At 38.0% G+C, this 17,716-nt stretch overlaps 2 protein-coding genes across 2 annotated transcripts in view; one reads left to right on the top strand and one right to left on the bottom strand.

Annotated features, from left to right (window-relative positions):
* Positions 1-17,716, bottom strand: part of LOC306864018 (G protein-activated inward rectifier potassium channel 2-like) — a gene marked incomplete at both ends in the record, with an annotated part of 39,317 nt that overhangs the window by 9,431 nt on the left and 12,170 nt on the right. The gene's annotated exons all lie outside the window — the stretch shown is intronic.
* Positions 2,089-17,280, top strand: LOC306864017 (uncharacterized protein). Its single transcript, XM_079407671.1, has 9 exons — positions 2,089-2,141; positions 2,889-2,940; positions 5,729-5,778; positions 7,666-7,773; positions 8,440-10,189; positions 12,376-12,474; positions 14,684-14,743; positions 15,755-15,817; positions 16,806-17,280. Exons 1-9 carry the CDS (start codon positions 2,094-2,096, stop codon positions 17,018-17,020), a joined length of 2,445 nt encoding a protein of 814 aa, XP_079263797.1. The 5' UTR covers positions 2,089-2,093; the 3' UTR covers positions 17,021-17,280.

Raw genomic sequence — 17,716 nt, 5'->3', positions numbered from 1 at the left:
CGTTCCATGGACAGTGCAAATATTATAGAATACAACACAGAGGAAATATACATAAGATGAAATAAGTAAAGAACAAAATATAAACATCTGCATGACAGTATACTGTAGACTTAAATATTAAGATAAGCAGGAATGTACAAGAGAGGAATGTGCAAACAGGTTGTACATGATTGTCATGTAGCAGCAATACCAAAAAAATAAAAATAATAAGTAAAAATACCAAAAGACAGAAAGTGCTGTGTGCAAATGACACTGTCAGCATGAGGTAGAGATATGAATATCTTACTGATGTTAGTGATTATAAGTGGAGTGGTGTGATGTTAAGAGGCTGAGTTTAGGAGTGGAGGAGCCTGATGGCCCGGGGAAGAAGCTCCTCCTCAGTCTCTCAGTGTTTGCCATCAGGCTACAGAAGCGCTTGCCAGATGCAGCAGAGTGCAAACACAGTTACTAGGGTGCTTCCAGCCCTTGATGCTTCTGCAGCGTCAGGGTTAGGGTGAAGCGATTCAACTTAAGAGAAGTGCTAGCAATACACGGTTTCAATCTCTGTCTAGAACATTACAAGCAAGGAGAGAGATTTTGCTTTTATTTTAAAAATAGTTAGGAGGATGCTGTTAAAGAGTTTCAAAAGCACACATTTATCAGTTCTTCTAAACTCTTCACACAGTTCTCCTAACCATCTTTCAGCTTGACACAGCAGTTCATTTCACATCCAGACTGCACTAAAACACACTTTATCACTCATAACACAGCAACCTAAAAACAGGAGGCATTATACAATGTTTTCTTTTGGAAAATTTCTTTACAAAACAAGAATCTGAGACTCTCTCTACTGTTTATAATTCACTGCAGTGTATGTTACATGCTCCATGTTTACATTTCACTACAACATTATTCCTAAGTTTTCCTCCTTTGTATAGAAGATAATGAAAGTGAAAGACTAACACTTGTGAAGATGTTCAGCTACAGCAACTGCTTTGATAACATTAGATTTTTTTACATTCAGAACATTTTTCTATATGATATTACAGTAGAAATGTTGCAAATTTCTGGCTTATTCATTTTTGTACTGTGCTAGGTTTTGAATAGTTTTGAAAACATTATGTAAATGTCACATTGTCTTGTATATTACATAAAGTTTTGGTGGTGTTTGTGTTGAAGTGATAAAGGAATTCATATAATTTGACAGATGTGGTCAATGAATGCATTTTGTGCCAAATGATAAAAATGATAGCCCACATAGACTCGCTGTGTGAAGAGTTTTGAAAAAGTGACCTAAGTATTGAGAAATGTGTCCTTGCAATTGTAAAAAAATGTAATATAGACAATTTCTAAGGACATCAACAAGAACAACAGCTCTGACTCCCATTCTGTTTCACACGCTTAATTTCAGTCCCTTCTAAGAATCCAACAAAAGTTCACGTTTGGTTAAGATATTCATGAAAGTCATTTAATGTTAGCTGCAACTCAAGCTGCTTCTTGTGTTGTGTTAAAATAGCTAGAAACACGCAGGTTCATGGATCTATGACACCTCAGTCTAGAAATGGTCTTCACTTAGTCAGAAACCATCTGAGAACAAGGCCTCAAGTAGAGGCTTCAGGATCACGTTTGGTCTCATGAAGACAAGCCTCACTTGTTTCAGTCCTATTTTATTTATTTTATCTCCTCTCAGAGGGTCAAATAATATCAGGTCTGATGATTACAAGGGCTAGTAATAGTTACTTTTTATTAATATCATAAAAAGGGAGTTCTAAATTGGATCCATTCCTTCATGTGTTGTTTTTAAATGTAAAATGTAATAGGCTATAAATTTATTTTTATATCAACGTTTTGTCATTTTTTTTAATTTGAAAAAAAAACAAAAACAGTTGAGTCATTAAATCTCCAAGGTTGGAAAATGCATTTATTTTGTTAGAGCAAATATGCTGATTCACCGATTTGCAAAGAAAACAGAAATCCCAGAAAAACACAAAGGAAAGTCGAGTAAAGAAACGGTCGTATTGTAATGGAGCGGCGCGTTACACAGAAGCGGAGATGCGCGTCCCCACCGCGACCATCCCCTCCCCCACTCCTCCACACCTGCGCCCGCCTCAGAGATGCTCCACACACCGCGAGGAGGACGACACATGATGGACGACGGGAAAGTAAGTTATGCATGATTACAATATAATATTGTGCTGTTCATGAAACTTACGTATTGTTTAGACTTATATCGGAACATAAAAAGTGACGTCAGTTTATTTCTGTGCGTTAGCGCTTTTCACAATCAACATAAACTTAATGCAGCTTTGCAGAAAGTATAGATTAATGTACCAAAATGACAGTAATGTTAACAATAATATATTAATTAGGGCTGTAGATTCTTATAAGTCTTAAGATCATGTTTTAAGGCCACAGTTAGAATCGCACGGTTAACGTGTGTTTTAGCCTTAATCCACTTATAAACGTCATTTACTTTAAAATGTTGTCTTAATGCTATGTTGTCTTAATGCTATTTCTGAAGGACATATTTTGACCTTGATGTGTAAACTAATGTCTGAAGCGATATGTGTAGTTGGTGTTGGAGTCTGATTAGAGGCCTGCACGTGCAGAGCCATGTGGGGGGTCTGAGGCTGGATTCATGACTGGCCCACTAAAAACACCACCATTATGTGTAAAATATGCAAGAGACAAGTTCAATAAATACAGAACAAGTTTTTTCTACATCTGTAATGCAGTTTTCTAGACTGGAAAATGCCATTTTCTGTCAAATTGTTCTGAAAATATCTAGCCTTAATTCACAATATGAAATACTTTAATATATTGACTAATTACACGATTGCAGCTTAAAGTAGAGTGTAATGTAATGTTAGATCGTGATGTTTGAGTGACTGTCACACTTGTGCTTGCAGGAAGATGAAGCTGGTATCCAGTCACCTGTGGAGGACAGCTCTGGATGCACAGGTGAGCTCATCAAGTTTATAGTGTGGCAAATATTACTCAAAATAATTCTTCAAGCTTAGAATTAAAAGTAGCTTTATGAGCCAGAGTAACCCAGGCTTATAAGAGCACAACCTTGAAATAAAATAAATACCCAACATAGCCCTCATACTCTCCTCTATCGAGTGCATGGATGTGCGTGACGTACGCTTTCAATCTCACATCTTCTGTTTATAGGTAAAGAATTTAGTAATTAATTACTGGTCAGTTTAAATGGAAGTCTCAAGGCTTTTAACAATGCAGATTGTGTCAAAGCACTTAACAGTATCTAATAGGAGAATAGATATTAAACACTCAATTTTCAGTTAAAGGCATTTCATTATTGAATGCAGAGACGTCATTGTCTAGCTCAGTTTAGTTTAATTAGGATCTGTGTAATCAAATCAACGATAATCTCTAGAAATGAAGTGTCCCCAAACAAAGGTGACTGTTCTTTCAGACGAATCCAGTCGGAGTTATATTAAACAATGTTTTTGATCTCCAAGCATTAGAATGAAGCATACGACTATTATTCCAGAGGATGTTTCATCCATCATAAATCATGGGTCACACGGCTCCGGGGGGTGAATGAAGCGATCTGTAGCGATCCCGTGCGTTGTTGTTAGGGGTGTGCGATATGACGATCTTTGATCATAGATGATAAAAATGTGTCCACGATCTGCTTTTGAAGAAATATGGTAGTATGGTGCTCCAGCACATATTCTATCAGCTCAGTTCTGGCGCCGCCGTATCAATATACTGTACAACACCACATACATTCACATCAGTCAGCGGTAGAGTTACTCTCACAGGACACTGCACTTATTCACAATCACAAAACTACATTATTTGCGTGTTTTAAAGCCTTTACTGGTTAAACGTTTCATTCACTCTCATCTGACGAGAGCGCACACCCTCCTGTACCCCCGAAGCGCTCGCACTAGGGCCTGTCTAACAGCGCCTGATTACTGAACTAACTTATCTTGCGCTAATACTGTCAAAACACACAAGGTTTACATACAGACTCAGTTGGTTATCTCTAAAATGAAAGTAAATAGTTAAGAGAGAAACGGATGCGTGTCTGTATATTAGATGCGTGCAGCTCTTAAAGGGACAGGACACTAAACATGCTGTCGACTGTCATTAAAGGGATAGTTCACCCTCAAATTACATTTCTGTCATTTACTCACATGTTGTCCCAAACCTGTATTAATTTCTTTCTTGTGCTGAACACAAAAGATGATATTTTGAAGAATCTGGGTAACCGAACAGTTGCTGGTCCACATTGACTTTGATAGAAAGAACAATCCTATGGAAGTCACTGAGGACCAGCAACTGATTGGTTTTCCTCCTTCTTCAAAATAGCATTTATGTTCAGCAGAAGAAACAAACTCACTCAGGTTTAAAAGTAATTTTAATGTAAATGATGGTATAAATATAATACACTATGACAGAATCGACAGACAGATGACATCATTTTTATTCTTTAATGTTAAAACAACAAAACACAACGAGAAAAAATTATAATAATACAGTTGCTTTAGTAGGAATCAATCTATAAAGTGTTTTATTTTTATATTTGTTCATTCAATTTCTTGAATGCTCTGCTAAATACATCTATTGTACCTGAAAATGAAACACTGTTTTATTTGTATATTATGGGTATTTGTAATGTGTATCTTTGTTCTTATTTTTAATAACAAATATAAAATAATGACATATTTTTATCTTCGCCCACTTTGGCCTAAATATCCACCATTCTTTTTATATTTTGTTACCTTAAAAGGCTTTGTCTTTATAATAGGAAATTATTTAGGCTGCTCAGACAAAATAGTCAAAGCAACATGACAAAGAATCGTGATAAAATTGTGAAATCGTGATATTTCTAAAAACCGTGATATGATATTTTTGCCATATCGCCCACCCCTAGTTGTTGTAATAACAATATCCATATTTAAGAAGTTTGAAGCACTTCCTGTCAGTTCCTGTGACGGTCATACACGCGTTCACAAGAGCGTGTCGCTCCAGCGGACTCCGGTCTCCGGTCTGACTGTTAGAGGCATACGGCTATGGTTAGAGGAAGTGAGAGAAAAGTGTTCATAAGTTCTTAAATATGGATATTGTTATTACAACAATGTACGGGATCTCTACGTGTGACCCATGATTTATGATGGATGAAACATCCTCTGGAATAACAGTCGTATGCTTCATTCTAATGCTTGGAGATCAAAAACATTGTTTAATATAACTCCGACTGCATTCGTCTGAAAGAAGAAAGTCACCTACACCTTCGAAGGTGAGTAAAAGACAGGCTGATTTTCATTTTTGGGTGAACTATGCCTTTAATTTGGAATCGAAACCTGCAGTTTTTTGTTATAATGATTATACATTTTCTTTACGGGTTTATTTAAAAAGAGAAGAGATCATCTGTAGAAAGTAAACCAAGTAGTTAATTATATCTGCTGCTTTTAGTTAAAAAAAATTTAATTTCAAAAACCAATTCAATATGTGTACTTTTTTTGTTAAATATTTGAAATGCTTTCAAATGACATACTATTTGGTGTGGTAGCATTAATCAGTTTAAAAGGACTAGACATATGATTATGTTATTGTGAAAAATACCTTTCTGAAATATTACATTTTTATTTTTACATGCATTCATTGTTGGTGAAAATGAACTTCTAGTGTCTTCTCTAATATTTTACAAACGTTTGAACAGCCTGGCATTGTTCTTTGTGAACCTAAACAAGCTTTTGTCTTCTGTGAATTACAGCGGATGATGTGGCAGACGGTCCTGAAAAGAAGATCACTAGTGATTCACAGGTCTGGATTATTCAACACCTAAACTCTCCCAAGCCATTAGGGCTGTGCGATTAATCGAAATAGAATCGTAATCGCGATTTGAGACGTTGCAATTTGCTAATTGCAAAGCCTGCGATGTGGACGTGCTATTCCTCCGTTCCAGAGCATATGCATGACTGCCAGCCTTGAGTGACAGTCTTACTGACCAACAGAGTGACCTCCGTTCTCCCCGATCAGCACTGCTCTAGCCAACTGATTAAACACCCACCATCTAAAAAGGGTCCGATCGAAAGTTAGGCAAATTAAAACTAAAGAATTTAAAACTAATGTAAATTAAGTCTAACTGCTTGCTAATTTCACTCGGATGAAATAAAACATTCAGCACATTTCCCACTTGTTCTTAAAATCTCAAATACTTAAAAATGAATAAATCAGCCCGTGTAACGTAATACTTTAATAATTGACTAAAGAATTACAGTTCTTTATAAAAAAATATTTCCTGTGAAATTCAGTAATTCTGTAAAAGTAGTAATGCCATTATAATCTTCCCTGCAGAAAAAAAAAGCCTGCAGACCCTCCTCCCAAAACACAATAGAAAATGTAGTGTATTTAAGGGTTATGATGGGAATTGTACTGGTTTTAATGTAAACTATAATGGTGTCTGCTGGTATTTGATGCATTCTATTGATGGGATGTAATCTAGCAGATGGCAACCAATAGAACAACAGTAATTCCCATTGGAATAATGCCCAAAACAAAAAGGAATTTTGTAATGTTTTTTAGGGAAACTATAAGAATATCTGTGATGGTTTCTATAGTTTTGTTTTTCAGCAGGGTACCGATACTCATACTGTGCTGCACATTATTGACAATATTGAGCTGAGGCTTGACTTTAGAATCTTTTTAGAGAGGAGCAGAAGATTTTTAGCAAATTTAAAATCACAAATCAAATCGCAATCGCAATATCTGTCAAAAAAAAAAATTTGCAATTAGATATTTTCCCCAAATCGCACAGCCCTACAAGCCATTACAAAAGCCCATCTGCACCAGCAAGCATGCGGACGTTTGTGTCAGGCAAGCACCTGAACCCTACAGTCAAACACAGTTGTGTTGCAGGATACTGTATCCATTTCTAATTTGACTCTTAACGAGTTGTTTAGTGTAATATAGGGAATCTCCTGTGGCTCACCTCTGTGTCTGCTGTCAACAATAAGTCCTTATTTAAAGGTTCAGTTCTGAAGGTAGCATAAATAGCAAAAGAAAAGCTTCCAAAAAAACTTTAAAACGTAGTTTTTTTGTCTTGTAGTTTCAGAAGCATCACTTGAGTCGCCTCCAGAAACTTAGAGCGCATCACAATGCTTGTGAAGAACGATACATGAAGGCGTACACAAAAACTGTAAATGACTTTATATTTATATCAGAGCATGAAAACAAAGGTTAGTTGTATTAAGTCTTTTGTATGGCTTCATTTGCTAGGTCAGTCTTATGTTTGTTAAAAAGTTAATTTTGAGTTATCATAACATCAAACTTATCGTTTTCAGTTAGCAGGTCTCTCTAGTCAGCGGTTGGTCCACAAATTGTTAACGTGTTAGCTTGCATTAGAGGGTCTGTGTTAGATTCAGACATAGTAGGTACCCTAGACGGTGAGCCACGGGACGCCCAAAATAAAGCTTTAATAAAGCCTGGTGATTTTTACTCTTTTACTTGTTCTGATTAAAGAAATGTTGGGGAGTTCTGGTAACCGTCTGTTTTCAAGAATGTTGATGCGATCTGTGTTGTACAAGGTGAAAGGAGATCATTTTTGGCTAACATTGTACTAACTGAAGCACAGCTAAAACAGCTTTCCGAGCTAAAATGAATTGCCATTAAAAATGTGCATTTGAGTGTATTTTTCGGATCATTTTTCAGGAAAGACATCAGTGCTCCGACGGTAGTGATTGTACCGTGACCCTTGACCCCACTCCAGACAAGGACACGGACACTGTACCTGAGCTCCTAAGAACTGACAGCGTAATCGTAAGTTTATTATCTTAACATACTTATATGAAAAGTGTCCCTTTGTCCTGCACATATGAAACAATAATAATCTATAATAACGGTGTAATAATGAAGGAACTGTGCTGCTGTACCACGAGTGCAGCAGGCGTAATGATATCACGCAGCGCCTGAATATAGGATAACTTCCGTCAACATATCCAATGTGACCAACTGCTTGCACAGGGAGCGTGTCTTGCAAGCTGGGGACTATTTCCACAGGCTCTGTGTAATATCACTGCTCCTGCTGCACACATGGTACGGCAGCACAGTCCCTTGATTATTACGCTGGAATGAGATTATAGTTCCTAGCCATATCGGCACAGAAAATATAACTTTTCATTTTCCGTCAGTCTTAGTACACGATGTAACTACAGAAGAGTCAAGTCTTAAATAGGAAAAATATCAAAACTCTTTGGTCATTTTTGAGTGCGATGCTAATGGTCTAATCCGATTCAATGATCTATGCTAAGCTATGCTAAAAGTGCTACCGCCAGACCCGGAGATCGGCTGAATGTTTACTAACTGTTTAACTCTTGGGGAATTGGAGAATGAGCCTATTTTCAAAAATAGTGGCTTGTTCCTTTAATATGTTGTCGGCCATGGCATTTCTGATCAAGACCTCTAACTCGTAGCTTTTATTCACAGCTTAACAGAAAAATGCTTGGAGAATATCTGTCCAGTTCAGAACTGAGTGAGGAAGAATATATACCAGAGACAGAGGAAGAATCTGAAAGTAACACTTCAGCAGAGGAAGAGAGTGGTTCAGCAAAAAAGAAAGCAAGAAACAAGAAAAGTCAAGGAAAGATAATGTCAAAAAAATCAAGATCTCGACCACTGAAAAGGAGGCGTCTGACACGTTCTTGTTCTTTGGCTAAGAGTGGAAGCAAAGAATCCTCTTCATCGGACAAAAACAATACCGGAGAATCCTCCTTATCTGAACCTGAAAGCAGGTCCTCTTCACCTCATAATTCTGAAGTTACAGAAAAAGGATTTGTAATCCCCCGACAGCAATCTGTTGCACCAGTAAAACCAAGTGACTACTTGCACTGCGTAAACTGTGCGGCGTACCTGAAAAGGAAATCAATGTGGAGACACATGCAGAGATGCCACCTAAGCCAGAAAGTCAAAGGAATGAAGCCAGGAAAAACTCGAGTTCAGTCTCTTTGCACGTATACTGAACCAGTTCCAGATGGTGTGAATGCACGATTTTGGAAAATGGTGCATGAAATGCATGAGGATGAGATAACAAATATGGTCCGCAAAGAGCAAATCATATTAAAATTAGGACAGCATCTGTTTAATAAGCATGGCCATGATGTCACAAAACATGAATATATCAGACAAAAGATGCGTGAGACAGGGCGCCTGGTCCTCCAAGGAGGAAAGAACAGCAAGTTGAAGGAGGTGTCAGATTTCTTCATCCCGGCTAATTTCCCTCATGTCATTGAAGCGGTTCACAGTGTGGCAGCCCTGAAGTTAGGGCACAACCTCAAGAAGATGGCTGACGTTATTGAATGTGAGGCAATGATGTCCGGTGATAAGAATGCCCTTAGCAATGTGCAGGCCTTCAAACAAATCTGCGACACTAAATGGAGTGAGTCGTCCCAGGCCCTCCGAAATTTGAGTGAAGCAAAATGGAACTCTCCACAACTTCTTCCCTTTGCTGATGATGTGAAAAAAATGCACCAGTATCTTGACAGCCAGAGTAAGAAGTATCAAACAAAACTCGAAGAAGAACCAAGCATCAAGAACTGGTCAGAACTGGCAAAGGTGACACTCTGTCAGGCAATAATGTTCAATCGTAGACGGGAAGGAGAGGTGTCCAAGATGCCCCTCAATGCTTTTATATTGAGAGACACCTCATCGACTCATCCAGATGTAGAGCTTGCTTTATCAGACCTTGAGAAGTCACTTTGCAAGCACTTCCAGAGAATTGAAATAAGAGGCAAACGTGGACGAAAGGTCCCCATTCTTCTCACACCAGATATGGTGACATCGATGGAGTTGCTTGTGAACACTCGCCGCAACTGTGATGTGCTCGATGAGAATGTGTTCATGTTTGGAAGACCACAAGCACTCAGTCACTTCAGAGGATCGGATGTTATTCGTCAGATCGCTCAAAGCTGTGGAGCAAAACACCCAACTGCATTATCCTCCACCAAACTGAGGAAGCACATGGCCACCATGTCCAAGGTCCTCAACTTAAAGGACAATGAAATGGACGACCTCGCTGACTTCCTAGGACACGACATCAGGGTCCATCGCCAGTATTATCGCCTGCCCGAAGGAACATTACAGCTGGCGAAGATCAGCGAAATACTTATGGCCATGGAACGAGGACAGTTGTCTGACTTTAAAGGAAAGAACCTAGATGAGATCCAGATTGATCCACAAGGTAAACAGGCATGAATAAATAAGTAAACTCATTTACACTAGTGGTGGGAGAAAAAAATCGAAAAATGAAAAAGTTGCCATGTGCAGTAATATTGAAAAATGAGGATGTGTTGCATTCTGATGCATGGTGATTTTGAATTGAATTGAAGCGTTGACATGATAATCTTAATCGAAACAAATAGTGAAACCAGTGCCAATTCGCACCCCTAATTTTAAAGGGTTACTCCACCCCAAAATGAAAATTTTGGCATTAATCACTTACCCCATGCCGTTCCAGAGCTGTAAAAGCTGCAATGGAACGATACGCTGTTTGTGTTCAAATCAAAGCGTAAATGCGTGTAGAAGACGTCTCGTTGCATTGCAGCTGACACAGAGCAGCGCACGCTATGTGCGTCCAGCGGGTGCTCTCCAAAATGGCGCTAAGGTGATGTTACGCTGCCGAAATGTTGAATAACAACGTTATTTTTGTTTTCTTTCTGTACAAAAAGTATTCTCGTTGCTTCATAACATTGTGATTGAACCACTGATGGCAGATCGAGTACTCTGATGAGGTCTTTCATACTTTTCTGGACCTTGACCGTGTAATTTATCAGGCAGTCAATGGGACAGTTACAAGTAGGGATGCTCCGATCGATCGGCCGGAGATCGGTATCGGCCGATATTCACATTTTATGACTCGATCGGTACTCATACATTTGGCCGATCTCATGTACCGATCACAATTTGATGACGTCAATACATTGGATAATCAAAACGTTCTCATCTTGAGAATAACAGTTTCAAAGTTTAAATTCCAACCTAGCCATCTAACAACAATTATTTATATATATATATATATATAGCTAAATGTAGATCAGAAACGTCTTGTTACATCTGGTTTGAGTCATAAGTTATAGATAGATAAATAGAAAAATAATTGTATTTGCAGCATTGTTTTTTTCTGCTGTATTTTAGTGAAAGTAATCTATAATTTTGCCTCTCACCGTGTTTCTGTTGTTGTTAAAATAACCACGGCAGCTCTTGAACTTGGCACCGGCGCGCATCCGGAGAGAGAAAGCGCACCGAGCTGAAAGGGCTTGAATAAAGCGTGTTTAGCTTTAGATAAAAATAAGAGGATATAGCACTGAAAGATATTTACCATAAACGACCCGGAGCACTTGTAATGTGATCCGCTCCGCTGTTTTGATGCGCCGCTCACTTAAAATGGTGCTGCTGTTACGGCTCGCAGTCCGGATGGATGCACTTATAGAAGTATTTAAGGATAAAAGACTCGAGTTGCTTTTAAAATATTCACAAGTCCTTTTCCTCGAGTCGAATAAAGTCTGGAGTCATTTCAGGTCAAGTCAAGTCTGAAGGCTATAAAACTGCGACTCGAGTCCGAGCCCATCTCTGCCTTGGGTTGCATCAGACATTTTGTTTGCATTTATTTTTGTCTTATATTAAGCATCCCTGATATACATAATGTTATGCATAAACACCATTTTAAAGGAATATTAAAATGTTCACTGTATAAGGAATAATTTTTATGATTTATATAATTTTATTACATATGTTATATAAAGCTTGAAGCATTAGAATCGGCCGATCACCATGATAAGAAATCGGTACTCGTATCGGCTGCAAAAATCCTGATCGGAGCATCCCTAGTTACAAGCCTCCCGGATTTATTCTAAAATATCTTAAATTGTGTTCCGAGGACGAACAAAGCTTTTACAGATCTGGAACGACATGGGGGTAAGTGATTAATGCCAGAATTTTCATTTTTGGGTGGAGTAACCCTTTAAGATGGCAGTACTGTCACAGAGATTCCAACTATAAACAAAAACCATAGAAACTCCAATTTTGGTTAAAATGTAAAGTTGTAAAGATGTATTTGCACAGTAGGAGAATTAATTAGGAAAAAAAATGTAGATCAAGAATTGTTTTGGAATCAGATCATGACTCCCAGAATCGGCTCGGATCGTGAAGTGCCTAAATATTCCCAGCCCTAATTTACACATTTTCCTCCATAGTTTTATTTTGGCAGATGCCAATGTAACAATAAAGCTGATTGAAAAATCTCAAATACCATGTTACGATCAGCAGGAACACCACTGTCGATTATAGACATTTGTTGAATGTAGCGGTTTAAAAAATGTTTAGTTTGCTACCTGATTATTTTGTCTATGTGATTGCTGTATTTTCTAGAGAGAGTCCTGATGGACAGTGATGGATCAGAGTCTGAGGACGAGAAAGAAATGACCGAAAATGATGCTTCACCTTCACCTTCACCTCCAGATTCAGCAGGTATGTAGTGTGTGTCGTGCCGCCTTTGCTCAGTAGGCAATAATGACCAGTGACGACTTGAATTAAAAACAAAAGAGCTGTTTATTGTGGTTTTGTGCAGTGTTATAGACCTTTATCCTGAGTAAGTGAGTGGCTCCATGATGGATTCTAACTTCCGTTTGGATGCTCTCGTTTTCCGGTCTCCATAGAAATCCGTTAAAACACGATAAAAAGATTGACTGAATTGAAACTTTTTCAATATAAATATAAAAATGTGCGGAGGGTTAAGCTGTGCTGTTGTTGGCTGCCACAGTAACGTAATAAACTAAGGAATTCCTTTAAAGCACTTGTTTTGCGTTCCAGAAAACCTGTCCTGTCCGGAGCTGTATGCAGCGCTTAAGTTAAAATACTGGGTGTTAAATAATAAAATGTTAAAATAATGTTTGCTCTTATCATTCTGTGGACAAAATCCTGTGACCCTCACCCCGATCAGGAGCTGTACATTCACAACCTTATTATGCATCTAACAAATACGTGGAACATTATTTGTCATCTACTGCAGTCAGCTATATCAGCTATTTAATGTAAATGAGAAAAATCCTATACTGATACACAACACTGCCAAGGTCTCTGGAGGAGGTTTGGATAGGTGAGGGTTATGTGCTCTGTGGCTGAGTGAGCAGTCCGGTGGTGGGGATTTCATCCACTGCTTGTGCTGGTAATAATGCAGTGGAGAAGGAGCAGGAATCCGTTTCGACAGCCTTGAACATGAAGTGCTGGAGGATGCTGGTCTCCTGGAGCACCAAAGGGTCCTAAAATCTGGAACATGCAGGTGTGGCCGTGGAGTAGGTGCAGAAGGTCCTTAGCCTGGAACACACAAGCAAAGGTACCTTGGGGTGAAGGTTTGCACGCCGGAGCTTAACCTTGTTGCAGATGTCTGTGTGTCTTCTGCCCGTCTGGGCTAGAGACCCAGAATTTGGTCGATCCGTTTTGGCTCTCTAGGATGGAGACTCAGGACGTGCTGCATCTGTTGTCTCGCTGGACGAAGACTCTGAAGTCTAAACGTAGAGTATCTCTTTCCTCGCAGGCTGGAGGCTCAGAATGTGGTCGTATCTGTTGCTGCCTCGAAGCTGGAGACTCAGGACCTGGTATCTGTTAGTGTCTCTTCCCTTATGGGACTCAGACTCAGAACATGGATGTTTCTGTTTCTATCTCCTACCCCGCAGGCTGGAGACTCAGATCGCTTGTTTCTGTTGCTGCCTTCCCTGTAACAGGCCGGAGACTCAGAACATGGAGTGTCTTTTGGGAAGGTACCTTTATCTCTTTCTGATGAGAAGGAGATTGCAATCTGGCGCTTCTCCATTTCCAGGCTGTGATTGGCTGTTTCCATCAGAGGCCTTCTTTCCTCCTGTGAACCGTATTTGCATTGTCCAAACACACATTCAGAAAAGTGTCACTAAAGCTTTTTCCAATGCATTATTCACTTACCAAACCACAACCAGAATACCTTTGGCAATGTTACGAACACATTAAGTCCAAACATGATGGAAGAACTTCTTCTTGCCCTCTAAGAGGTGTCTGGCCGTTGTCCTGGCATCTTTATCTGATGGCGTTGGACAGTTTGCTTATGTTAGTCCACCAAGATCCAATCAAAATGTTGCAAACCTTTGTCCACTGTTGTTCACTACAGATGTGTTTTCAATGCAGCTAACCTCGCGTCGCTTCATCTTCCCACTCATTAAACTATGACAGGTGCTTTACTGCAAAAACACTGTAAAGTGATGAAAAACGGCGCCACGTGATTTTAAAATCATTTGAATAGGTTTCACATTATATTATATCAGCTCGGAAAATATGTAAATGTGAGTAGAAACAGAGACCGGAAATATAAAGCATCGTTCTAAACGTTCTGAAACATGTCTATACAAGAAGTGCAGTGCGCACGCGTCGTTCATTATTCATCCGTCCAGCATGCTCTCAGTCTAGAAACGCATTATGGGCAACATATTCTGAACGTGTACAGGACAATAAATGAGTATTTAAACTGGTACTGCTGGCATTATTGGAGAACAATTAAACTTTCTCACTATTACTAATCTAATTTAATTCACAACAGTCTGAAAGGGAACGATGGGAAAGCTAGAAAAGGCTAAATATTACTGGAAGAAAAACATTGAGTGTGCTTGCTGATATTTAGGAGTTGTTATTGAATAATCTTTTATGTGTCCAGATAAATCAAAGAAGTCCTCTGCTGGAGTTGGACAACACAAAAATAAAGAACCACCCAAAGGTAATGCGATTTAAAAACATTAAGAAAACTTCTGATTAGAGCTGGGCAATTTAGAAAATAATTAAAATCTCAATTTTTTTTTTTAGACCATTTGACCAATTCTAGATTTTTTTTACGATTTTTAACTAGTCAACTTAAAAAATGTAACTACAACATGATTCAAATGATCGTTTTCTTTATTAATCCTCTATTTAAAGCAAACTCTAATCCAGGTGCACCACATGAAGTTGTCAACATGATGTAAATGTTAAAGTATCTTTTACAGAAAAGATGCATGAACTACAACTACATCTTGTTCAAACTTGTCTTATTATGTTCAGATATAATAGGAGGAAAATGCTTTAAAATAAATCTCAAAAGTCAAGGTAATTCAAATTCAAAATGACTGAAGATAAAACACCAGTAGATTATTATTATGTATAAATGCATCTTTCAGTCTGTCACATGAAATATGAGACATACAGTAGTTACAGGTTTCCATGGTTATTTTTTTCTGTGTAACCATGGATGTGTTTAACTGTTGCGCTCGCATCAGCTGCTCATTCTAAACAGCGCTCAACTTAAAAGACATTCACTCCCATATTCTTGCATGTTTTTCCTATTCCTCTGCACGCGGCGCATCTTTATCAACACAAGGCCTTGCGATATGAGCGCGTCGCACGTTTGGTAATATTTTTATTCAAAAATTGTGAATCCTTGATTTCTAAAAAATAAAATAAATTTGAATTAATCGATTAAATCCAGCCCTACATCTGATATTGTTGTACTTGTAAAAAGAGTTCAATTCCGTACAGTGCTTTTATTATTTTTATATCCTATACATGCTATATTATATTTGTATATCCTGAGAAGAGAAGTGAAAAGATGTTTTTGTTGTTGTTTCACCTGTTAATCTTTGTTAAATACATGTGTGACACAGTTACTGGTAACCATTTAGTCAGTATTCTATGCCATTACTGAATATTGCATATATTGAAAGTCTTTTCAGTTTTGCTCATTTGTTTATAACAGGCAAGACTGATAAACAACTGCAGCCGAAAGGCAAGGACTTGGAGGAACCACACACAACGAAGAGTAAGCTATTTTCAAATGTCTTATGAAATAGGCCACACTTTCCATTTTTCTGTGAAAGTTCAGTCAAAATCAAGTCATTTCAATAGGAATCTGCACAAAAAAAACATTTTGATGACAACAGAATTCCCTTGATTTTCATGTGGAGCTGAAATTTGGAGAGGTTTGACACGACCGTATAGAAAGTGTGTATTTCTCAGTGATCTGCATTGATGGAGATTTGTTACTGCAGCATGGCAGATAGATCCAAAATGGACAAAGTCTTCATTTCAGTGGTTTCTTCTTAGACAGTTTTGTCCAATAAAACACTGCATTTTTGCGGCTTAATATTCATAGACAATAGTCCATATCGCATTTTGATTTAATTGTACTGACCTACGTTTGATGTATCCATCCAAAATATGACTGGATTCTGTGATTTTTGTCTGTGTTTTCTGCATCGTGGAAATCATAATTTGTCAAGAAGGAAACACTGTATGATTGCAATGTGAATGGGTCTAATTAAAGTATCAACAAAACTCCTGTAGACTGCAGTGCAGCTAGAGATGTCAGAATTGGATAAAAACATTTACAAAAGCTCTTATTAGATTTTTAGATGTGTTGCTGTTGGTCACCCTGGGCCAATATGATTCAAGCATATGTGCAGCTTTTAATTAGCAAAAACCTATTTCAGACCAGTCTCTACTGAAGGCTTAAACATGAAAAGAAAGGGAAGGCTTGTCCAGTACAAAGTTCCCGTCACCAATTTCCCATGCAGTAATTTAAGATTAAGACCAATAAAACTGAATAAAGGAAATGTTTAGTCATTTTTGTCCTTATCTTAGATATTGACTGAATTACCAGCAGTTTTGTTTCCCATTGTTACTTGGTGACATGCATGTAAACGTGCCAGAATTGACAGATTTTCAACCATGATTTTAGCAAAAAATGTGTCGATGTTTTGAGTCACTTTTAACTAATCACAATGACTAATTACTCTTGTTTTATTCAGGACTGTCACAGAACCCCCGGAGAAAGTGGTCTCCAGAGGAGATTGAGGCTGTGGAGAAGACTCTGATGGACAGCATCAGGTCTGGACAGGTTCCTGGTAAAGCTCAGTGTATGGAGTGTATTGAACGCTCTCCAGCAGCACTTCAAGGGAGAAGTTGGGAGGGCGTCAAATTTTATGTTAAGAATCGTATTGATTCTTTAAAGCGAAAAATGTAACAGAAAAGGGGAAAGGGCCTTTATCTGGATGTTATTTCCTGTTGAAGGCAACAAGTTTGTGTTTGTTACTTAGAAAACAAATTTCAGTACGTTAAGAGTACTTTCAAGTGAAGTGTTTTAGAGAGTTTTTAGTTTCACAAATACAGTTAATGTAAACAATCACCGAGCTGAAATGACACAATTTTATTCTTACGCAGCCTGTTGCATATTGTGCAAGTAGTGTTAAATACTGAATAAAAAAGTGATGCATTTGATCCATTCATCTTCTCCAGAGTTTTGTGTGCTGTTACAAGCCTAATATTGATAGAAATATATAGCATTATGAATGCCAGGCATGTGGTGTTTTAATTCAGAGTGGATTCCAGTATACACAGATCATTATTATTTAGCAAAGACCATGATACCCATGGTGTCAATGCTCCATGAACATATCCTGCTTGTCATAAAACATGACTTGTCTTGGTTATCATTTGGACCTTTTCAGATTTTCAAAACTGAAGAAAATTAGATGTGTTAAACAGGAAGTGAGGTAAGGCTTTTTTCCACTGTTTACATCCCCAGAAATGGTCTATTGAAATACAGTTGATGGTTAATTACTGAAAGGCAAGATAAAATATATAAATACTGACACATTTATCCCTTTTAAACAACTCTTTAATGATTGTCTAAACTTAAACTTTGTTGTTAATCTTATAA

The sequence above is a fragment of the Barbus barbus genome (genome assembly GCF_936440315.1).
Source record: "Barbus barbus genome assembly, chromosome: 45".
NCBI lineage: Eukaryota > Metazoa > Chordata > Actinopteri > Cypriniformes > Cyprinidae > Barbus > Barbus barbus.
Note: the sequence above shows the minus strand (reverse complement) of the source record. Positions and strands in the feature narration are given on the sequence as shown.